The 25,336-nt window shown below is 43.3% G+C and overlaps 1 protein-coding gene across 25 annotated transcripts in view; it reads right to left on the bottom strand.

Moving 5' to 3' along the window:
* Positions 1–25,336, bottom strand: part of SEMA6D (semaphorin 6D) — a 415,862-nt gene that overhangs the window by 32,731 nt on the left and 357,795 nt on the right. For 21 of the 25 annotated variants that reach the window (XM_083712525.1, XM_083712528.1, XM_083712515.1 and 18 more), the window contains 5 exons: positions 6,036–6,195; positions 5,580–5,691; positions 3,637–3,697; positions 3,452–3,514; positions 1,888–1,989 (listed from right to left, as the gene is read on the bottom strand). In XM_083712525.1, coding sequence (XP_083568651.1) covers positions 1,888–1,989; positions 3,452–3,514; positions 3,637–3,697; positions 5,580–5,691; positions 6,036–6,144 — 447 coding nt within the window. In that variant the 5' untranslated portion in view covers positions 6,145–6,195. Of the gene's footprint in view, positions 1–1,887; positions 1,990–3,451; positions 3,515–3,636; positions 4,163–4,236; positions 5,692–6,035; positions 6,196–22,037; positions 22,713–25,336 lie in introns of those variants that run through there. The other 4 variants (XM_083712511.1, XM_083712531.1, XM_083712523.1 and 1 more) reach the window with 4 other exon arrangements.

The following is a 25,336-nucleotide window of genomic DNA, read 5'->3' as shown; positions in this document are numbered from 1 at the left end:
CGGTGTCACATCAAGCTCTGCAGGAAGTGTGATTTTTTTGGGGGGGAGCATTGCTGCTTTGCATACACCATCATTCACTCTGTCAGACTTGATCTAATCTTCCATTTAATGCTTAAGAACTGGTCCTCAAGGAGCTGTGCAAAGGACGATAGCTTTTACATCCACAAGGCTATGCGTCATGATGTCTATATGTGACCTCCAGGTTCAGGGAGGCAGAATGCCACTAAATTATCAGTGCTGGGGAACAACAGCGGGAGAAAATTTCATTCAGTCCACATTTTTAAGCAAACTAACCTAATTCACATCTTCCCCTCCAAATATATGGGACTGGAACGTAATAATCCTTGGGATTTTGCATCCCTCCAAATTTTGTGATACAGGGTTGTTTCCGATGCTACTCAGAGTAAACCCATTGAAATTAATGAACCTAAATTAGTATGTCCATTAACTTCAATGGGTCTACTCTGAGGAGGACTAGCACTGGATCAACCCCCAGTTCTCAGCTCGACAACAAATGAAGACCACGTTTTTATTGCTACAGTCAATCACCAGCACTAAGGAAACAAAATACAAAGCACGTAACACACATTAACTGAATGTGTACAATAGAGTAAAAGAGAATAAAATTAGGTAAGGCAGACAAAAAACAACATAGAGTAAAATAAAATGGGCATCATAATCCTCTCATCAACTCCAAGTGTCTGGGATCAGTTCCGGACTGATTGCTGCAACACAGCCCTTGATCAAACTGGGATGCAAGTTGATTCGAAAGCACAAAAAATGCATCTGATCATCCCAGAAAATTTGATAAAGATTTTTACACTAGTCACTGTAAAAGGAGCAGTGAAGGGTTTGGATCCCACCTTTCAAGCAAACAATTCTCAAATGCAGATCACAACAGGCTGCAATAACACAAAACATAAATCCTCACCCCAGACATGGGGTGTCCTCAGACATGGTGCCAGAGGTCAGAACAGCTTTCTCGCCATTGCTTCTGCAACCGGCATGGAGCAGAGCTTTCTGCAGTGATGAGCCACTAGGTAAAGGTAAAGGGACCCCTGACCATTAGGTCCAGTCGTGACTGACTCTGGGGTTGCAGCGCTCATCTCGCTTTATTGGCTGAGGGAGCCGGCGTACAGCTTCCGGGTCATGTGGCCAGCATGACTAAGCCGCTTCTGGCGAACCAGAGCAGCGCACGGAAACGTCGTTTACCTTCCCGCCGGAGCGGTCCATATTTATCTACTTGCACTTTGATGCGCTTTCGAACTGCTAGGTTGGCAGGAGCAGGGACCGAGCAACGGGAGCTCACCCCGTCATGGGGATTCGAACCATCGACCTTCTAATCGGCAAGTCCTAGGCTCTGTGGTTTAACCCACAGTGCCACCCGCGTCCCTTGATCCTTGATGAGCCACTAGTCATGGCTAAAAAACAACTACCAGCCCTGCTTGCTGATGAGCTCCCTGGTTCACATCACGCCCAGCCAGATCAGCAGGGCTTTCGCTGAGGATTCTTCATAAAAGTGAACCAGTGTGGCTAGAATGCTAGATTAGGGCCTGGGAGGAAAAGGTTCAATTCCTTACTTAGCTATGAAGCTCACTGGGTGAACAGAGATAGCCTAACAGATGCTGATGGACTCCAACTCTCCTCAACCCCAGCTGGTTTCGGACTACAACTTCCATCATCCCTGGTTATGGACCATGCTAGCTGGGGTTGATGAGGTACACTGGCTAAATCTGGGCCGGTTCCTATCAAGTCAGCCTCATATATCTCACAAGAGGGAAGAGAACCATGAACACAACCCTCATCTCCTTGGAGGCGATGATGAGGAAGATACCCACAACAGCAACACATAGAAAAGCTTCTGTCTTACTGCGCTGAGGTCCTTACCCTAAGGTAGCGGCACATGGGGTTAAAAGCATTGGTTCCACAGACAAACACCATCTCGTCATTCCTGGGGACAAAGACTTTAATAAAATTATGGCATTCGTCCTGGAAAAGAAGAAGAGAGACTGGTTTACTCACAAATACTCACATTGACTCACAAATACGATTTGTTTATTAGAGAAGTGGAATGTCGAGATGACAAATTTTGAATGACACGAGAACAAAACCAAAAGAGATAAAAATTCAAAAGATCCTGACATTTATATTGCAACATCCCTGTTTCTGAGTGTGATTTATTATGAATACACACACAATCAAACACACACACATTTTATATACCACTTAATCAGAAAAACCTATAAGCCGTTTACATAAAAATATAAAGTAGCTGTCGCTTTGACAACAAGTACAACATAATAAAAGTGAGTGAATATTGATAAAATCGACAGTTTTAAAACAAATATACACAAAAAAATTACACGTCTAGGTAGGTTTGCATAAGCAAAAGAGATTTTAGGAGATGTCATAAACAGTAAAGTTTATGCCTGATATCCATCGGCAGGGAGTTCCAAAGTGAAAGCACTGCCATACTAAAAAATTTGATTTCTTGCACGTTGGCTGACATTTGTAAAAACGCCAGTTCTATATATGAAGGGATTGAGTGAGCGCATAGGGGATAAGGCCTTCAAGAAAACTGAGCCGAAACTGTTAAGGGGTTCATATACTAACAGTAACACCTTGAATTGTAACCTGTTATAACTTGGGACTTCTAACAGATCAGCAGGATGTGTGCAGATCTTTGAGCACAGCACTGGAGAAATCTCACTCCTGCCAGGAATCGTGCTGCAATAACTGCAGTTTCTGTACCGAGCATAAGAGAAGATGCACATGGTGTGTATTGCAGTAATCCAGTCTTGGGAGTTGGTTATGCCTGGAGTACTGAGGAAAAAGCCACCATGGGCCAGGAGGAGACACAGTTATCATATCAGCTGAAGCAGACAACAGATGCTCCTATATACTGAGGCCATTCAGGGGCAGTTGCATAAAATGCAAATTCTTGTGTCTGTAAGTAGATTCCAAGTCCCATCTCCACTATACATTTAAAGCAGTATCATATCACTCCAAACAGTCAAAGAATCCTAGGAACTGTATGTATGTATTTTTTTATTCACTAATACAGCTTGATTGTCAGGGGGAAACCCCCAGTGCAGTTGTTTGTTATGGGTGCAAAGAGTTGTTAGGAAACGTCTATTCTCCTCACAGAGCATTGGTTCCCAGAGTGGTTTAACACATTCAATCCCTCTTTCCGGGGGTCTCTGGGAATTGTAGTTCTGTGAGGGGAATAAGCACCGTTAATAAACTATAGTTCCCAGGATTCCTTGAGGGCAGCAATGACAGTTTAAAAATGACATGATACTGCTTTGAACATACTGTTCAGATGGGGCCTCGTTCATTATCAGTTGTACATTGGCTTCAAGCCCAACTTTAAAAAACATAAACAAGGATTTAAATGTTTTTCTGCTTTTTTAAAAAAAGGTGTATGGGGGAGGGAAGGGACAAAACGTACTTTGTGTTTTCCCTTCATTGCGCAGTTCTCTCTGTCCTGTTGCCTTGACCGCCATGTTAATTTCTGTTCCAATAAAATGAAGAAACGAAAATAAGAACATTCTAATGTTTAATGTAGAATTATTATTATTTGTTTCTTTTTTAAACGACAACAACAACCCCCAAATTAAGCTGTTTTTCCAATACCTTGCTTGGAGCAACTTCTCCCTTTGGAATGTCGTTCAAGTTCACAGTGTAAACTTGATCCCTATAAGAGCAGAGGGGAAAATGGGAATAAGACACCATCAAACCCCCTCAACTCACTGAGAATGAACATCCAAATTGGAAACAAACATTAACTCTCAACAAACCAGGTCTGAGAGCGTTTATGAAGGACTACACACATGAAATGGACTTTATATTGATGTAAAACAACAGAGGTGCTGTTGGAAGGAAATTACAGAGGTCAGCTGTGAGAATGGACTAACATCAAGAGAAGGATGAAGAGGAGATTAAAGAAGAATGAAGTAATTTCTCATCAGGAAGTAAAGAACATATGTTTGCAACAGGAGTGGGAAACCTATTTTTTTAAAGAAATTGTATTAAATTTAAATAATTTGTACAGATTTGTATTAATTTGGAAAACCAATAAATAATAATAATAATATATATAAAAGAGAATGAATATCCAAATAGCACCCTCCTCATTCTATTAAATGGGGATACTGTGCCCCTGGGATAATAATAATAATAATAATAATAATAATAATAATAATAATAATAATAATAATAATAATTTATTTGTGCCCAGCCATTATGAAGAAGGACTTCGTAATGGCACCAAAGCTCACTTACTGAGGTGACTATCTTGCAGCAGGACCCTCTCTGCTATGTCATAGAGAAGGCCCATAGTGAAGAATAAGTGCAGAGCAACAGTCACACGTTTATTTTAAAGTCAAATAGTTTTCTCAAAGTTACAAAGAATCGATACTAGTTAAATACTAGTTAAATTTTTAAAAATCCAGTTATCCCAGGGCACCAAATGGGCAGAATAGCAGAAGGCAAGTCTGCATTTACTATTGATGAAGCAACTGCGTAAACTACAGTAAACTTGGTAAAATATTGTCTGTATGAGCTCGCTTACTTTTCCATAAGTTAATGGGACAGAGAACAAAAATGGGGGAAAATGGAAACAAACAATTCAGATAGCGGCCAGGAATAGCCCCCCAAAGGACCACACAACTCCCTCTCCCTGCAGCTACAGTTCTGGAACAGATCCATGAAACCTCCATACCATATAGCTGGGTCATACTACACTGGGAGGAGAAGCATTTGGGTGTCAACTAGGGGTGGAAGAATATGTCAATCTGGCTTCTGTCAGTTTCTCATTTCATGACAGTTCTCCACATTTGTGCAGCGATTTGCCACTTTTCAAAAAATACATTTTTTGAAAAATTATCAGCATTTTAGTGCTGATTTCCCTGAATAAACACAATTTCTGACCACTTTTCACATTTTCTCAAGCCATTAAATAATGCAATTTAGCATGTTATTTTCAACCAATACATACGTTTTTATGCATGCTTTACCTTAATCTAAAGGGTTTGGGGACACATTACTTGCATCCCCATAAATTTGAAAAAGTGCACATTTTGGAGGCATTTCCAAACATTTATTGTTTCAGAAAGCGAGAATTAGGCAAGTTTCCCTTTAACTGCCAACTTAATTGCATTTCTCCTTCTTCCCTAGTACCAAGGACACCTACTCAAGGGAGGCAGTTGGCAGTGCTGCCAGAAACGAGAGACTGATACACTCGCACATACCTGGTTTCCAGTCTAGAAATGTGTGTCTCATACATGCATTACCATTTAACCCTACTGGATTTCTTGGGGATATCTGTATCAGCCCTGTTCAAAAGAGGTGGCTGGATTAGATGGTCTGATCTAGCAGGGCTTCTCTTCTGCAATATATTGTGTCCCTCTCCCTCTGTGCATTCATTTCCCCCTTCCAATTCTATTTCCCGATCCCATTCTCTACAGATTACTTTTAAACAAGGTGCACAGATTAAATGCAAAACCAACCAGGGCAGGGGTGGGTAGGAGGGAGAGAGAGAGAATTTTAATTTAATCAACTGACTGCGGGAAAATTACCTGCCAGCAATATAAAGTGTGTCTCGAATTTTCAACATCAGTTGAAAGTCCAGCCTATGCTGGGATTCATTGCCTGAAGGGCGTCCTTTAAATACTGGATATTGCCTTGAATCTGCAAGTAAAAATGGGTTACGCCATCACTCAGGATTATAGAGCTAAAGAATCAATAGACAACATTGATTAGCTGTATATACTGGGAGCAGAAGGCTTAAACTAATTCCTTGCATAATGCACTGAATATAAATGAATATACGGCAGGAACTCTGCAAACACGCTTTAAAACAAACAAACTTGAATTTACTGCACACTTTTGAATGCTATTATTGTTATTATTATTATTATTAATGATGGAATTGCCTAATAGGTGAAAAGCCAAGTCAATCTCAGAAGGAACAACTGCTTTCCCTCAACAACAACAACAAATAAATGGCAAGTTTGTTCCTGCTGGTTACTCACAGTGGTAGTCGACAACATTAATAGGGTCGTCGTCTTCTGGGAAGCTGACGGCAGCACTTTGGGAGGCGGTCAATAGCATCACGCAAGCAGAAAGCAGCAAGAGCCTCATGACTGGTGTGTATGGAGGGTGTAGAATGAGCCACTTGGTAATACTATTTACCTGCAGGGTTTAAAAAAACAAAAAAACCGCTCTGAAAATAACAATAAAACACACAGAGGGAGGTTGATTCTACTTCAATGCCCGGAGCCAATGAGCGACTCCTTAATTCACACTTTATGCGAGTGAAGATTGTGTAAATTATGTTGCATGAAAGGTCTCTTTGTGTTTGTCGACAGAAAAACTGCTATGTGACAGCCCTGATTAAAACTTTTCTGCGACATATTGACATTTGCTAATTTTTGAGCTAAATTTACAAGTGGGTTTCTTTTCTGGAGAGAGCTGACGAATGTCACCCCGGCTGAATCACAAGGATTGCAAACAGAACATGCAGCCTTGCTGACTTGGCAGGAAGACTGTTAACGTTGGGATTAGAATATTAATTAAACTGCAATCTCTTTCCCTTCTCCAACTAATTGCCACATGGTACCCAATAAAGCCTTTGCCTGTAAGTTAACCAAAGCTCCTTTACAAAATTCAAGGCACATCCAATCCAAGCCAAGTTTTTATTTTTACCTGGGGGGTGGTGGTGGTGATTCTCTGTAAGAGTATTTTCTTGTTCCAAATTATCATTTGAATACTTAATATCCCAGGTTGCCTAACAAAACTGAGCTAGATGACCAAACTGAAACGACACACTTGTGCGTTTCACAAATCAACCACCTCAGTTTATGCTAAAGCTGCAACAATTGTTGTTTTGCCTTGCAAAACATAAGGAATAGAGGAAGCTGTCATAAAACAGGTAAGATTATGCAACTTGCTAGACCAATACTGTTTGCTCTGACCAGCAGAGGCTGTCTAAGCTCTGAGGCTGAAATCTTTCCCATTATCTGCTACCAGATCCTTTTATGGGGCATCATTTTCAGAAGACATTTGGAGGAGAAGAGGCCTGTTGCTATTAGTAACTGGCAGCAATTGATGCTTTTGTGCATTTTTATGGATTTTATGGATTCTTATCTACCTGTTGTGACTTTGGCCTATGCAAAGGGTAGTATATAAATAATCTAGATAAATACCTAGAAAGGGCATGGATTGAACCTGGAACATTAGGAACACAAAAAGCTGCCCTGTACAGAGCTGGACAATTGGTCCATGTAATAATGATGATGATGACAAATTATTATATGCCGCCCAACTGACAGGGCTGCTCCAGCCACTTTGGGTAGCTTCCAACAAATTAAAACATCAAACCCAGTAAAAGATTAAAACTTCTCTATAGGGGGCCTTCAGATGTCTTCTAAAATAGTTCTTTGTTTCCTTGATATCTGATGGGAGGGCATTCCACAGGCTGGGTGCCACCATCGAGAAGGCCCTCTGCCTGGTTCCCTATAGCTTTACTTCTTGCAGTGAGTAAACCTCCAGAAAGCCCTTGGAGATGGATCTCAGTGTCAGGTCTGAACGATGGGGAAGGAAATGGCTTTGGCCCAGGTATCCTGGGCCAAAGCCGCTTAGGTCTTTAAAGGTCAGCACCAACATTTTGAATTGTGCTCAGAAATGTACTGGGAACCAACGCAAATCGATGTTACATGGTCCCGGCAGCTGCTCCCAGTCACCAGTCTTGCAGCCACATTCTGGATTAGTTGTACTTTCTGGGTCACCTTCAAAGGTAGCCCCACACAAAACGGGGCTAGTTCAGTATCCACAAGGCCTCCTTGAAAGGTCTGAGGATTTTACCAAGGGTATAATGGGGAAAATGTTCTGCTAGGCAACCTGGTTTCAAGCTGTTTAGGGCTTTTTATGTGACAAAACCTTGATTGCAGCTCAGTACCTAACAGGAAGGCAAGTGTAGATCTTTCACCACGGGTGTAATATGTGTATAGCCTTGAGCATGCTAGCTGCTTCCTTCTGCACTGGCTACAGCTTATTAAACAAGTGCAGCTCTATACACAGTGTATTACAGTAGTGTTACCATGGGGCTACCAATGCATGAACCAAAGTAGCCTATCTAGGAATGGGCATCAAAACCCAAAACTGGTGGTGGTTGCTCCCTGCCACCAAGGCCACTTGGGCCTCCAGTGACAGAGCTGACTCCAGGCACACTGTGTACCTGCTCCATCACAGGGTGTGCAACCCATTCAAAAGAGGCAATACCTAGATCCAGAGATCACCCACCCTCAGGGTCTTTGTCTTGCTAGGATTGTCTCAGTTAATTAGCCCTCATTCAGCCAGTCGTCAGAGATGATGCAACTGGAGTTTAGCAACATCTGGAAAGCTACTGGTTCCCTACTCCTGTGTTGGTCATTTGTGCCTTCAAACCCAGTGTCTAAGCTACTGTGGAGATAGGCAAGGTACACAGCCTTTAATGAAATTCTTAAGCCCGACTCCTAGATCTCCTACTCAGTTTTAGCTGAATCACACACCTCTTATAGTCTTCTAAAAATGGTAGCTAAGGAGAGATGGTCTGTGATTTGAGCAGTGTGTAAAAATGCAGAGGGGAAAAGGGGTCAACATTTGTAAAGCGTACCGTTGGAAAACTTTCGTAATCCCCCACTTTTTTTTTGCCCCAGATGAGCACTGGTTTACAAGACTATTCACGGGAATGCAGGATGTGATTCTAGACCTGGCTACCATTGCAAGCTTGAGCTCATCCCAGTCCTTAATTGATTTCTGGGCCGGCTTGCTTGAATGAGGTCATTTTGGAATCAGCCCGGATGGGGGTACTACTTGGCAAAGCAAATTGCGAGGGAGTTCTTAGCCATTAAGAGCTGACCCGGAAAAGATGCATTTCTAACTGTTAATGATGTTTCTGCATCACAGGTCCACCAGTCCAGAACTGATGGGCTGCCCTCTTTGCCAAGATTGATGAGCAGCGGTGGCTAACAGACACTAATGATTCCTGGCATTTTCCCTCTGCTCTTCCCCGTCCCGACAGCCTCCCATGATGAAGCATCTAACATTAAATTGCTAATGAATAAACGTAAACAAACCAGAAGGACTAAGCTGGAAGGAGAAAGAAACAGCACAACCCAAATGCAACCAAACACAAGGTATTTTGTAACACAACCGTTTCAGAGCGAGAGGCAGTACAGCACGTAAGAAGGACTCTACTGTCTATCTCTGGGGTAGAGAGACATTTTTGGTCCAAGGGTCACATTTCCTTCCAGGGGCCACAAGCCAGTGATGGATGCAGCCAGAGTCAAAAGTGGGCAGAGCAATTCATGTGGTCTTAGCTTTGCACATGCAAAATTCCAGTAATGCAAAAGCCACACACACACTTTTCTATCCTCCATGAGGAATGATCACAGTTCAAAGACACATGTCAGCCATGTCAGCAAAACACTCAAGAAGGCTGTGGAGGGGACCAAGTGTGGAGAGAACCCCGGGGAGTCCACTAAGAGTCCTGGGGGTTGGACAGATAGGCCTGGAGAGCTTTTCTGTGCATCAGCTGAGCAGCCTCAACAAGCCTCTGGCTTGTGAGGAAACCCTCCTCAGAGCCTGAAGAGGATGTCCTCTTTGGACTCCAAGGAGGGTCTCTGCATGAGCTGCAGGGGCAAGAGGACTTCCTCAGCTGACGTGCAGGGCAGTGGCTGTTGCTACTGCTGCGCCACCCCACATGCCAGCTGTTAGGCAGGGAGGCTGAGCACCCTCAGCAAAGCTCCACTGGCCCACCAGCTCATGAGGAGACCCTCCACAGAACCCTAATAGGTCCTCTTTGGGCTCCAGGGTGGGTCTCCGCTGGAGCCAGGAGGGCTCTCTAGGGTCCACCCCATTTTACGGAACTTTGCGTATGGGCACAGGGGTTCGGAACATGACCCCTAAACAGGCAACTGCCTACCTGATGAAACTTTGAAGAGCTTTGCTCTGTGGCTAAAACAACAACAACAACAACCACAACACACTATAAAATTTATATACCACTTGATTTAAAAAACAAAAACAAATCTTGGTGGTTAAAAACCCCCTCAAATAACAACAACAACCTGTCCTTCAACAGAAGATCTTAGGAATTCTTACAGCATTATAGAATACAGCATTAAAAAGTTGAAAGCAAATCACAATCTCAACTAGTGTCGGTCCTTAATATTGTGTGTGTGTGTGTGTGTTTAGTGCCAACATGGAAACGACTTCCCCCATTTTGCGGGAAACGGACAAAATATTCCATACTCCATTTTACAGCCGCAGCCCTGGATAATAATATTGATAGACCTCAAAGAGTTGTTCTGAGATTTACTGAGAATAATGTATCACTTGGAAGGACAGCATAAATATCATCCTGGTTGCCTAAAGAGAACAACAAGGCCTTGTGAAATTCTCATTGAGGCAGTTACCTGCATCAGCACAAAACCCGCAGGTCAGTTTCTCTTTGCAAGTGCGCTCAGGGGACAACCGAAGTGCAATCCATACTGAAGGCAGAGGTGTAGGCTGCACAATGAATCAGGGAGTGGTATTTGTGCAGGCCTGGGCTGTCACCCACCAAACTGCTCTTGATTCACGAGGCACACTATGTACTCTAACACCAGCTATGACGAATGGACTGTCTAGACATGAATTTGCAACCAAATCTAGGAGGTCGCTTAGTATAAGGAGTTAAAAAATACAACAACCACAACCCCACCTCAATCACCACAGCGCAGGCACCTGAAGTATGGAAGTAATAATAGGACTGCCCTACCTGGCAAGGCTATTGTAAAGGTTACTTGCACAATTTGCACAAAGCGCCTACATGAAACTTTATATTACCATTGTCGAACCTTTTATTTTGACTTCCCAGTATTGGGGGGGGGGGGGCACACTATGGTCTTGACACTGTTTTGCTTATTAAATGTACTGATGCATTTGAATTTGCATTTATCACTTTTATTGGCTTTAAATTTTGTTCTTCTACATGTATTTTAATAAATCTGTTTTTATATTGTTTTAATTCCACTTTAATTAAAAAGGTAAAGGGACCATTAGGTCCAGTCGTTGCCAACTCTGGGGTTGCAGCGCTCATCTTGCTTTATTGGCCGAGGAAGCCGGCGTACAGCTTCTGGGTCATGTGGCCAGTATGACTAAGCTGCTTCTGGTGAACCAGAGCAGCGCACGGAAACTCCGTTTACCTTCCCGCCGGAGTGGTACCTATTTATCTACTTGCACTTTGACGTGCTTTTGAACTGCTAGGTGGGCAGGAGCTAATTTAATTACTTTACAGCTATTATCTTTGATATATTTTTTAGCATTCTGTGTTTCATTCACATTTGTTTTAATATTTGTGAGGCGTCTTCTCGGAGAAAGGCGGAATGTAAATGAGTAACACCACCACCAACAAGAACAATTTAAATTATGTTTGTTGACTTGTCTTCTAAGGGTTGTAAATTGCCTCAGGATTGATATGGAATGTGGTCTATACATTTTTTAAAGAATAAAAATAATAAATTAACAATAAAAGAGGGTACATAAAGGCAGCATGCACTGATTTAGGAAAAAAGAAGAAGGAGCCACACATGGGACATGAATGAAACCCCATTCCTATTGACTCAGAGTTTTCCCCATACCATCTGCCTAGCTATTTACACTTATGCTTTCAAGGGGTTCAGGATAGTTTCCACTACATTATGTGCTTTCAGAATACTCTTTGTGCTAGATACAGAACTTAAGGCATAACTACCTTGTCTCATTGATTTCAATGCATCCTAAATTCAACTGGCCTAGCCTGGATTCAACCCAATTTGTTCTTGCTACTGTCTTTCTCTGAAGCCAATTAGCCACTTAGGAAAGCTGTAGTAGTTAGAGTAGTTAGAGTAGAGCTTTCCAAACTATTCATGTTGGTGACACACTTTTTGACATGCATCATTTCGCGACACAGTAATTCAGTTTTGCATCATTTCGCGACACAGTCATTCAGTTTTGCATCATTTTGCGACACAGTCATTCAGTTTTGCATCATTTTGCGACACAGTCATTCAGATTTACTAGCAAACCAAAGGTTAAACGAACCCTTTTCTAGCCCTGGGAGAAGCGCAGAGAGCATTTGCACGACACACCTACACATTTTAGCCAATGCACAGTTTGGAAAGCTCTGAGTTAGAGAGTTTGACTAGGGCCTGGTTTCAAATACTCACTTGGCCATGAAGCTCACTGGATGATTTTGTTGATTATTTAATTTCTATACTGCTTACCGGTAATATTTTTAAAAACAGTTCTAAGCATAGAAAACTGAAGCAACAACAGACCACTTAAACAAAATATTGCAAAAATACACACTTAAAAATGCTACATTAATACAGTGGTACCTCAGGTTAAGAACTTAATTCATTCTGGAGGTCCGTTCTTAACCTGAAACTGTTCTTAACCTGAAGCACCACTTTAGCTAATGGGGCCTCCTGCTGCTGCTGCGCCGCCAGAGCACGATTTCTGTTCTCATCCTGAAGCAAACTTCTTAACCTGAAGCACTATTTCTGGGTTAGCGAAGTCTGTAACCTGAAGCGTATGTAACCTGAGGTACCACTGTACAAAGATTAATATATACGCAATGACCGATTTACGAGCATCCAACTGACATGTGACCCGGAAGTGCATCATGGCGACCCGGAAGTGGTTGGAAAAGGGGGTGGGGGCATAATGGGGCATGGCAGGCTTATGCCACTCCACCATCATGTGTGATGACTTGGAACACAACCCCCATGCAAATTGGGGGTTGCCTGTATATATAAATTGATATCAATTCTTTTTCCTACTGACACACCATCCCTCTCAGCCTCCAGGTTCAAACCCAAACAAACCCTCAGCTTACCCACAAAGAAATCTAACACTGAGAAAAGTTCCTTGAAAAAGCGGGCATTGCCTTAGTCTTTCTCGCTAGACTTGCTTTTTATGGGGAGGCCCAAGATGGATGGTACTTCTTCTGGCTGCCCAATGCTGTTTCCCATTCAACTGTACTCTCCACACTCAGTTCCGGGTACAGCAAGTTTGTTGAGCTTATCAGAGGGTCCTACAGATTCCCATCCCTCCACTCACAGCTCTTTCTTTTTAAAATAATATTTTTTTATTGGTTTTTACAAATATTTTCAAACATAATAACATTTTCACATAACAATATAATAAAATTTTGGCTATATAAGCCTGAGACTTCCCTCCTCCCCAGCTGATGGTTTTCAAACTTATTCTCTATTATTGCATTTTCTTATATTTTTATTACTATTAAATCATGATCTTATATAAATGATTTCTAAGTTGTACTTAATAATAAATGGCAATTTTAACCTCACAAAGCTTCTTGTAGCCCTACTAGCGATGCCAGTTGTTTACAGTTGTCTTTCAAATATAACATAAATTTATTCCAGTATTTCAAGAATGTCTGGTCCTGTTGGTTCCAAATTTCCCCTGTCCATTTCGCCAGTTTGGCATAGTCCAGTAATTTCATCTGCCATTCTTCTTTCATTGGTAATCACAGCTCTTTCTTCATCCTCTCCTCCTCCTCCAGCTGCTGTCCAAGGTTTATCTTGTTCCTCTAGTAGCCTCAATTGAGGAGTTAATTTTTCAGCCATCTTCCATGGTGTTACTTTGACCTTGAGCAGGTCACTGTCTCTCTGCCTAACCAACCACACAGAGCTGCTGTGTGGATAAAATGCAGATGTAAAGAACCAGGTATTCCACCTTGGGGATACTTGGGTGAAAGACAGGATATCATAAACAACAACTACTACAACTACAACAACTGATGGGTTGTGATTTTCCCAGGAGTATCTGGGTAATAGGCAGTGTGCTAGACTAAATGGACTTCTCATACTAGACTAAATGGACTTCTCATTTGATCCCTCATGGAATATCTTTTTGAGGTTCAAATCCTTGAACAACCATGGAGGTCATTAGATAGTTATGATCAAACTGCTGTACCACTGAGAAACCTACCAATAAGGTAATTCGGATAAGAATTCCAAACTACCATCCAAAAGAGTAACCTTTCAAGTTAAGTCCTGGAGTCATTTGTTTCAAATAAACAGAAAATCAGCATACATCAGAGAAGAACCAATTGATCTTCTATGAGTTAACCACACTTATGGATTGCGAGTTGCTCTTCCTGCCCTTGGAGAGCTGTATAAATTGGTTGACTGACATTGGAACAGTTGGTGGGGTGCACTTCTGTACACTGCGGCCAGAGAGTCAGATGGTAAAGTTGCCCGGAATGAATTCATGCCTGCATATGCCAGGTTCTTATCACTGCAATTGGACAGCGCTCCATTGCTGCCATCATGGAGGTTGGGACAACAGCCTCACGAAAGCATTCATACACATTGGGTCACCATTTTGTGCATGTTCTGAATGCAATGGCTAAATTATCAAGTCAGAGAAAAAGACCCCTGCAAAACAGGTTTGACAGAAGCCAAACGAGTTCAAATGATGCCATTTTATTACAGCATTTGACATAACGACTGAACCCGGGGAGGTTTACAGGAAAATAAAAACTGGGATTTGAGGGCAAATATGGTGTACTGTATATTGCATGAAGGTTCCCTTTCCTATGAGCACTGGTAAGGGTAAAGGTAAAGGGACCCCTGACCATTAGGTCCAGTCATGACTGACTCTGGGGTTGCGGTGCTCATCTCGCTTTATTGGCTGAGGGAGCCGGCGTACAGCTTCCGGGTCATGTGGCCAGCATGACTAAGCCACTTCTGACAAACCAGAGCAGCACACAGAAACGCCATTTACCTTCCTGCCAGTAAAGGTAAAGGTAAAGGTACCCCTGCCCGTACGGGCCAGTCTTGACAGACTCTGGGGTTGTGCGCCCATCTCACTCAAGAGGCCAGGGACCAGCGCTGTCCGGAGACACTTCCGGGTCACGTGGCCAGCGTGACATCGCTGCTCTGGCGAGCCAGAGCCGCACACGGAAACGCCGTTTACCTTCCCGCTGGTAAGCGGTCCCTATTTATCTACTTGCACCCGGAGGTGCTTTCGAACTGCTAGGTTGGCAGGCGCTGGGACCGAGCAGCAGGAGCGCACCCCGCCGCAGGGATTCGAACCGCCGACCTTTCGATCGGCAAGTCCTAGGCACTGAGGCTTTAACCCACAGCGCCACCTGCGTCCCTCCCCTTCCTGCCAGAGCAGTACCTATTTATCTACTTGCACTTTGAGGTGCTTTTGAACTGCCAGGCAGGAGCAGGGACTGAGCAATGGGAGCTCACCCCATCGTGGGGATTTGAACCGCCGAACTTCTGATCGGCAAGCCCTAGGCTCTGTGGTTTAACCCACAGCGCCACCTGTGCAGTGGTAGATGTATGCAATACCTAGTGCATGTAGGAAAAGCACTGTTGCCCTTGGGCTCTGCTTGTGGGCTTCACCTAGGCACCTGATTAGCCACTGTAAGAACAAGGGGTGGAACATGATGGGACTATGGCCTGATTCTGTGGGGCTTTTCTTATGTTCTGTCAGCTTGAATGAAAAGAGATGCAGAGGCTCAGACTTTGGCAAGTCTCAGGAAAGAAAACTTAAGAATGCAGTCACTGAGAATCTCTCTCTCTCTCTCTCTCTCTCTCTCTCTGCCTGCTGTTGCAATTCTGACTTGGTGAATAGATGGAATACTTCACAATTCCGCTGAGCAAACTGTTGAGTCGCCCAGAGTCCCTTCTTGAGGCCCAGCAGCTCCTCGAACCCCTTTTAGATACTATTTTCATTGCAAGAATGTCTTCAATTTCCCAGAATCATGTGGCCCTCTTTGAAAAGCGATGCAGCCTTAAGTTGTTAAATCTCTAAGAGAATTGCTCAGAGAACATGTTTGTCTCTGAGCTCACTTGTGGCAAGGACCTGACCTCGGAGAACACACCCTGGCACACTCTCATTAAAGACCTCCTGAGTGGAAGAAAAACCTGCAACAAAGGCAAAAAATTTCATGGGAACATGAAGGTGAGATCTTTTTATTCCTGGTAATCCCTTCTAAATAACTCTCACCTTTTGCTCTCTCATTCTGTCAAGGAAAGTGCCTATAACTGCAGAAAAGAAAGATCTTGCCCAGTGCTGGAGATGAAAAAGTCTGATCTGAGCCAGATTAAGTCTGCAAACCCTGTCCTGTAATTTATGTTAGCTTTTTTTTAGTTGGGGGGCGGCGGGATAAAGCATGAAAATGAACAGGAATAAATCTGCTCAGAATCTATCCAGATTAGCCTACTTGATCTGTTAAGTAACAAGCTTGTCCACCCTCAAATTGGAGCAAATTGTTGCTGAGGCACTAGAGAAGAGGGCCACCATGTTTTTTGGGTCTGTGTGCACATTTACAAAGCATAGAAACTGTTGTAGGTACCCCACTCTCTACATTGGCTGCAGAAGAATGCTTCTTTCAGCCTAATTTCAGTAGGGGGGGAGGAGTGGGGCAGACACCCTGCAGGCACCAAGGAACATCTCTGCAGGCCCAAGTGTGCCCACAGGCATGGCACTGCCAATCCCTGCACTAGAGAGTGTAGGTTACATTTTTTGTAAGTGCAACAGCACGGATCATTCAGTTTGTAACTAAAGGGTTAATTATGTAATTTTTTTTTAAAGTAAACTAGCCAGGAATGGGATGGGGGAGGTGTGTCTTAGCAATAAGAAACTGCCAATAAAACAAAACTTTCAAATCAAGTAGACATTAAAACATGTATCAAATAAAGACAGACAGAATAAAATTGACCAATGTACATAATAAAGTTCATCTGGGTATGGTTGCCTAAACAAAAGAAGTTTTAGGACGCACTGAAAACAGCAGAGCAAAGGTGCCTGATTAATAATAGTAATAACAATGGTTATAATACAATATTTCTACCAGGGAGAAGAGTCGGTGGAAGAAGATTGGAAGAAATTTAAAGTTTATTTACAGAAACATTGCAAAATTAAGCAATGTTAGAAGGATGTTGGAATGAAGTTACGTGGTTTTAGTAGAAATGTTATAAAGGACTAAGTAAAAATAGATTGTTAATTGGTGAGAATGTAAAGTTACATTATATTAAGATAAATTATTAGGATAAAAACAAAGATGGAAAGGATTTGCTGAAATAGCTACCGGTAATTGAACTAGAACACAAAAAAGGGAGGTGTGAGGAGGTCAAGGAAACAAGCAAATGAAAGATAAGCTATGGAAGGGTTGATTTTTTTTATAATTGTTTTTATTTTTCTGGTTTTTTTTGTTTTTTCCTCTTTATTTTTGTAATCTTTCAAAACCTCAATAAATACTATTTTTTAAAAAAATATATAATACAATATTTCTGCCCTGGATATCTGATGGAAACCTTTGCTAATATGTTTCCACAGGCAATTGAAGACTTTTAAAAATTTATGCAAGCATTTCCAGACTATTGATCACCAACTTGCTCATCTCTATCTTTCCTTAGCTTATTTGCAATATGGTTGAACAATCTGTTTAAATCGTTTCATAGAAGTAATGCTTAAGACAAGGATGAAGACCTTCAGACCTGGGGGTGCGGCCAAATGCAACAGCTACCTGTCCCTTTAAGATCTACTGAGGCCACACCTCCTTTGCTAGGCCACACCCCTCAATGGACCTGCTTCTTACCCTGAGCATTTTTGCCTGGAGGGAATGAGTCCTTGAGCTCCGATTATGCCTCTTGCTTGCCTGAATGAAGGATATAGAGACATGTTTATGTGCACAGTGGTGTACCGTGCTAATGTAAAATTTACATTCTGTGCTCTCCTCTAAGTCATGACTTCAAGGAACTAGGAAAACTAAAGCAACCGAAGCATTGGAGTCTCTTCCCTCCCTTCTCATATGTCAAGGTTGACAGTGTCTATTTTGTTCTACCTAGTTATTTATCAAGCCCATCATTTTTGTCCATCTGTCTCTGAAGTAGGTCGTCTGGGCCATAGCATACTATTCCTGTGTAGTTCTATGTAGCTTCAGAGCACCTCTACCAATGTGAACCTATGAGGACCCTTCAATTTTCATCTGAGGCTCTTCTCAGGGTGCCCCCTCTGAGGTTCAGAGGGTGGTGGAAATGAAGAGAGCTTTTCAGTGGTGAATCCTCGCTTGCGGCAGGCTCTCTCCAGTGAGGTCCGCCAGGTGCCATCATTAATACCCTTTCAGTTCTAGCTAAAAACTTATCTCTTCTCCCAGACATCTGATGGACTATGAAGATTTTGCTGTCTACTGATTATTAGTTTTGCTGTTTAAGTTTCAGCTGCTGCTTGTTTCATTGGTCACTGTATGGCTTTTATTGTAATACATTTTTCTTTTTCTGATTTTAGGGCATGCTTCGAATTATTTTGCAAGGAGACTTCTACATTTATGTACGAATAATATTTATGTGAAACAGTAGTACAGTGGTACCTTGGTTTACAAACTTAATCCATTCCGGAAGTCCGTTCTTAAACCAAGGCGTGCTTTCCCATAGCAGCGGGGGACTCAATTTACAAATGGAACACACTCAACAGGAAGAGGAACATGTTCTTAATCCAAGGCAAAGTTCACAAACCAAAACATCTACTTCCGGGTTTGCAGCGTTCTTAATCCAAGTTGCTCATAAACGAAGCTGTTCTTAAACCAAGGTACCACTGTAATAGTATTAATAATGAATTGCAACTCCATCATTTTCAAGACTGATTCCAATATACTTGTGGCCATTCCAAAATTATCGTATTTCAATTAATTTGTTTATGCAACACTTATATAAATCAACATCTGATATTGCCACAATTCTGCATTCTTCTTTTTCGCATTTTTTGCACATCTGCAAAAGTATTTTTCTTTTCTTTTCTTTCTTTTGGACAAATCCACCGACGTTTTTGTGGAATTTTGGTCACACTGAAAACCAGCTACAATAAGCTATGAAGTATACTGGGTCAACCAACCTGGAAACTTATATCATAGTCTTAAACAGAAATTGTACTGTGACACCAACGATGATTCTCATCTATGGGTGAAACACCCATGAGGCCAGGGGAAGCAAGCAACTCATGCTATTGAAGGAATGACAACAACTTTTGCCTAAGACTGCAAAACCAATGGTGCAATGCAACACTGAACAAAATACACACATGATCAGGACCTTTCACTGAAGCAAACAACTCACATTATTGAAGGAACTGCAACAAGTCCTATTTAACGCTACAAAACCACCAATGATGCAACCCAACTATGAGTAAAACAGATGTACAACAGGGATTTTTAGCTGAAGCAAGCAACTAGTGATTTTGAAGGAATGACAGTCTCACGGATCTGGCCAAAATTTGAACAAGCAGATGTTTGGGGCTAGGACAATGGAACTGGGTTTCACACATACTGAGCTCCACAAATCCCTCTGCATATCACTGGAGATGAATGAACCCTAACTAATGGTAGGTTGTAAGACATGATCTACTTATATCAGATCATTTCCATTAATTTTAGTAGGACTATTCTGAAGAAAATGGTTTTAATCACTGCCACTAGGTCTGTTACATCCAAATTAATAAAACACATTTATATCCCACCTTTCATCCAAGAAGATCATGGTGGTGCAACATGACTCCCCTTCCCCATTTTATCCTCACAACAAGGCAGGTTGAGCTGAGAGACTGTGACTGCCCCAAATGTCACCCAGCTTTGTGGCCAAGTGAGGATTCCAACCTTGGTCTCCCACTCTAACCACAACACCACTCTATGAATGGTCTGGACATCAACAAAAATGCATAACTTACAACAGTGAGGAATGTCCATACTTGTCATACAGAAACAAAGTGGACTCTTCATTCAAACTAGCTATTATTCACACCAGGGTACAGATCCCCTGGGTCAACTGGTTGGGGAAATCTATAAACAAGACAATGACTCACACCATTAGCTGCAGGGCTATTGCGATTACCGTCGATCAATCTTGGATTACAGCACAACATTAGTTGGGCAGAGGCTAAAGAATACCATCCTTCATTCTTCATTAGGCAGCCTATGGACCACATCTAACCTGCCAGACTTCTCAGATTGACCCTTACAGATGATGTCTTTTCTTCCCCTCAGCTCCCAGCTACTAGAGCTGGGGATCCAAAAACATTTGGAAGGCCACAGATTCCTCATTCCTAACCTGGTAAATGAGAAATCCTCAAGGGCACTCAGCAAGAGGTGAGGAACTGATCCACAAATATCGCCTAGCTCTTAAGTTTTTGTTTGTTAATAGATCCTGGGACGGTCCGAGTGAAACAAGAATAGCGACATTCCCAAAAAGAGGACTCAGGAGTGAGTGGAAAGAGAGGGAGGAAAATAAATCACATGGGCCTTTTGTTTAATTTGCAGTCTGTCGTGCCTTTCAAATTAGTTATGAAGTATGAAACATCTGAGTAGTGGTTGGAGGAGCAGCAGCAACACTCACAAGTTTAGTGAATAAATTCAACTTCTAGACAGCTATGGAAAATGATCCTGAATATGTAGCAAGAAGTTATATGCACAACAGAAATATTCTGTATATTCTGGTTTGTGCGGGGGGGGGGGGAGAAATATAAAAAGCCCAGAACACCCCCCTCCACATTTGGCTCCCCCCAAAATTGCTAGGGATTCTTCACAGGGATAAAGGTAAAGGTAAAGGGACCCCTGACCATTAGGTCCAGCCGTGACCGACTCTGGGGTTGCGGCGCTCATCTCACTTTATTGGCCGAGGGAGCTGGCGTACAGCTTCCGGATCATGTGGCCAGCATGACTAGGCTGCTTCTGGCGAACCAGAGCAGCACACGGAAACACCGTTTACCCTCCCGCTGGAGCTGTACCTTTTTATCTACTTGCACTTTGACGTGCTTTCGAACTGCTAGGTTGGCAGGAGTAGGGACCGAGCAACGGGAGCTCACCCCGTTGCGGGGATTCGAACTGCCGACCTTCTGATCGGCAAGTCCTAGGCTCTGTGGTTTAACCCACAGCGCCATCTGCATCCCTAATCTTCACAGGCATACCACCTATGTATTTGGAGCTAGCTCAAATGTGGGTAGAAGGGGGTATTGTTGCTTAGGAATCACCGTCTTCTTCCCGCTCCTATTGCAAAAGGTTGTAGTCAAAAGCAGTGGTTTCCAGAGCATCTTGGAGAATGCTGAGATCATGTGATCATGTTGTGATCGTGTTCAAGCCTCCCTGAAAGATCACTTGCCCACTGCTACCGAGAATTCCCAACGATGTGCAGAATGGAATTGAGCACTGGGTGTTTTCCAAGGCTCACAGTCTGTGCACGACTACTGTGAGGACCAATGGCAAAGAGGGGTGCTTCCTGCCTTGGCAGATATAGACCTGGCCTGAGTGGCCATCCATGCCCTTTGCACTCTAAGAATGGCAACAGCTTCACAACAAATATTCGGGAGCTCCTTTTCCTGCAAGTGGAAATGGAAAGTTCCCCCTGGAGGTAGGAGGCTTGCAACTCACCAGGCAAAAAACCACACCTTCCGATTACTTTCTTTCTTTCTTTTTTTGCCAAGGCGCAGTTGGCAACTCTGTAGGGTCCGATAAATTATTGTACTGCCTTAAGTTGGCCTCCCTGCTAACAAACGTACATTTTGCATGTAAATGAAAGCTTTTAATCCGCTAGCTCCTAAATTACTCAGAACATGGGTTGTTTGTTTTTTTTAACACCGACAATTCCGTGGGGAGGGAGGGGGAACTCTGCGCATGATAAAGAGCAAATAAGCAATCTGTTGCTTTAAGATACTGCACAAGCTTTAAAGAATTACAAAAAAGAGCTATGTATTAACACCTCTTGATCTGTTTCAAAGTTGTTGTGGTTTCATTTATTATTATTTTTTTAAAAAAAGGTTTATAATGAAACTACTACTGAATATCACAGCTTTGATCTTAATTGGCTTCAGTTATTTGCAAGCTTTTAACTTTTCTGGGAGAGCACCACATCGCTCTCTCTCTCCCTCCCCACAATCCCTCCTACAAGCTGACAGAACGCTTGGAAGCGGATAGGGTGACTTTTAATGATGCAAATACTCACTGCTTGATTAGACACACTTTGAGGACAAGAAGTCTCTTGTGATAAAATAAATAAATAAAAATACTCCGCTCCAGCTGGAAAGGAAACCAAGGCACCATCCTAAACCATAAGTGATGGCTTCAATTAAATTGATTTAAAATTCATTTTTTGACAGGTCCATTTTGCTCCGTTTTCCCATCCCATCCCTACCACCGCCACCCCCCTCCTTCTTTCGCCGGGGCAAAGTGAAAAATCTTCCAGCCGAAAGCAGCCTTTTGTTTCCACGGATAAATCTACTGTCAAAAGTCCTCTCTGTTTTATATCACTCCTGCGGGACAAAGCTGCTCTTGACAGTTTGCCAGGGTCTCCGCTCTCGCTGGGTTTCTAGGACAAAGTGCAAGGTACCGTTGTTTATGCAGGCTTCTGATTAACTATCCTGACAGGTCTATATACTGTTAATTTAAACTGACTGCCTCACACTGCGCCCCTCAGATCATTATGTCATTTTATTTTATTTTTTGCATGAGAGGCACCCCGTGAGCCCCAGATGAACACAATGGAAGTTCAAGCCTATGTATGCTGCGTTTTCACAAGCCTCGCCCCTCACTCCACTCCAGAAGACATAATGACAACTCCTGGGGGGTCTGGGGGCCTTTCATTTAATCACACAACGGGTGTTGCCCAGATAACAGTGGGTGACATGTCTACATGAGCCCTGAAACTGAACTGGATCAGAGCAACAATGGAAGGTAGCAAGGTTCAAGGGTTTGCATGCAGAAAGTCCTATGTTCAGTCCCTGGCTCCTCTTGTTAGAAGAAGAAGAAGAGTTTGGATTTGATATCCCGCTTTTTCACTACCCGAAGGAGTCTCAAAGCGGCTGACATTCTCCTTTACCTTCCTCCCCCATAACAAACACTCTGTGAGGTGAGTGAGGCTGAGAGACTTCAGAGAAGTGTGACTAGCCCAAGGTCACCCAGCAGCTGCATGTGGAGGAGCGGGGAAGCGAACCCGGTTCACCAGATTACGAGTCCACTGTTCTTAACCACTACACCACACTGGCTCTTAGAAGGCTCAGGAAACAGATGGTAAGAAGGACCGACTTCTAAGACCCTGGAGAGCTTCTACTCAGGAGACAATGCTTGGAACAGGAATAAGACCATGCTGTGGGTTAAACAACAGAGCCTAGGGCTTGCCGATCAGAAGGTCGGTGGTTCGAATCCCCGCGATGGGGTGAGCTCCCATTGCTTGGTCCCTGCTCCTGCCAACCTAACAGCTCGAAAGCACACAGTGCAAGTAGATATATAGGTACTTCTCTGGTAGGAAGGTAAACAGTGTTTCCGTGCACTGTTCTGGTTCGCCAGAAGCGGCTTCGTCATGCTGGCCATATGACCCGAAACCTGTACACCGGCTCCCTCGCCCAGTAAAGCAAGATGAGCGCCGAAACCCCAGAGTCGTCTGCAACTGGACCTAATGGTCAGGGGTCCCTTTACCTTTAGCCACAGTAAACAACTTGGGGAAGGGCCCTCAGCACCAGTTGTCCATTACTTCCAGGGATTAGAACAGGAATGGGGAGCCCGTAGCCCTCCAGATCCTACTGGACTCCAACTCCCATCAGCCCCAGTCAGTATGGCCAATGGTCAAGGAGCGATTGGAGTAGCAGTCTAGGAAGCATCTGAAGGGCCACTGGTTCCAAGGCCTAGATTAGAAGGAACTTTGATCTCAACCAAACTCTTCCAGGAGATGTGTTTATGCAGGTGTTGGGAACCTAAGGCCGATGAATGTGGTTTTCAGGCTTCTCTGTCTAACTGTTGTGAATCTCTTGAGACTATAAAATGGATCGGACAAACGTACGGAGAATAACAGTGCAATCCCATATGTGCAGACGTTAGAGAGAACTTCCTGGTGGTACAAGTTGTTTGAGAGGCTGCCTCAGAAGGTATTCATGATTAAGCAAAGGGTGGGTGCACATCTATCAAGTAGGGCTGGGTGGTATCTGGTTTTCAACATCGTGATATATCACCAGCTAAGTATCGAAATATACTGATATATCACAATGTCTGAAATGTATCTTGGCTGCTTCCTCCTCTCCACCTTATTTCCTTCTCCCTCCTTAAGGATGAAATAAGGTAGGGAACCAGGCAGAGGGTCTTCTTGAAGTGATGCCCATGCCGTGGAACGCCCTCCCATCAGATATCAAGGAAATAAACAACCATCTGACTTCTAGAAGACACCTGAGGAGAACCATGTAATGTTTTACCATTTTTTATGTTCTGTAAGCTGCCCAGAGTGGCTGGGGGAACCCAGCATAAATAACAAAATTATTATTATTATTATTATTATTATTATTATTAGGGAGGAGGAAGAAGCAGCTGAGATATATTACCCAGCCCCACAGCTGAGCAAGCCCGCTTGCCACACTGGCTTGCAGAACACTCCTGGCACTAGAGGGCGCAATGTATTTACCTGCTCAGAAATTCTGAAACCGTTATCAAGCTCTGAACTTCAAATCGGTTTCAGGCGATATATTGAAATACTGCCCAGCCCTACTATCAAGGATACCGCAGTAGTGGGCTTCTTGCATCGTCAGGGTGTGGAACCATTTCCAGTCTAAAGGCCACATTTCTTTTGGGGCAATCTTCCAGGGGCCACATGTTAAGTGTTAGGAGAGAGGGACATAAATGGGCGGAGCAACAAATGCAAAAATTTGCAGTTTTTAAACACAGCCCTCTCCATCCAGGCCAGGAAATAGCAATATCACGCTGCAACGATACATGCTAGCCAGGCTGCACTAGTGAGGCCTGGGGGAGGAATATGGTCTAAGGAGAGTCCTGTGGACCAGATGAGGTCCTGAGGTCCTCCACCCTAGGAACTTTGGGGCTTTTTTCAGTTCTAGGATCCATTATTTTAAGTGTTGGTGCTCACCTTTAAAGCCCTAAACAGCCTTGGTCCAATATACCTGAAGGAGCCTCTTCACCCCCATCATTCTGCCCGGACACTGAGGTCCAGCTCTGAGGGCCTTCTGCCGGTTCCCTCCCTGCAAGAAGCCAAGTTACAGGGAACCAGACAGAGGGCCTTCTCAGTAGTGGCACCCGCCTTGTGGAACACCCTCCCACCAGATGTCAAAGAGAAAAACAACTACAGTGGTACCTCTGGTTACGTACTTAATTCGTTCCAGAGGTCCGTTCTTAACCTGAAACTGTTCTTAACCTGAAGCACCACTTTAGCTAATGGGGCCTCCCGCTGCTGCCGCTCCACCACCGCGCAATTTCTGTTCTCATCCTGAAGCAAAGTTCTTAACCCGAGGTACTATTTCTGGGTTA

The sequence above is a fragment of the Podarcis gaigeae genome (assembly GCF_964106915.1).
Source record: "Podarcis gaigeae genome assembly, chromosome: 14".
Lineage (NCBI taxonomy): Eukaryota > Metazoa > Chordata > Lepidosauria > Squamata > Lacertidae > Podarcis > Podarcis gaigeae.
The sequence above is the reverse complement of the archived record's forward strand: the minus strand, read 5'-3'. Positions and strand labels throughout refer to the sequence as shown.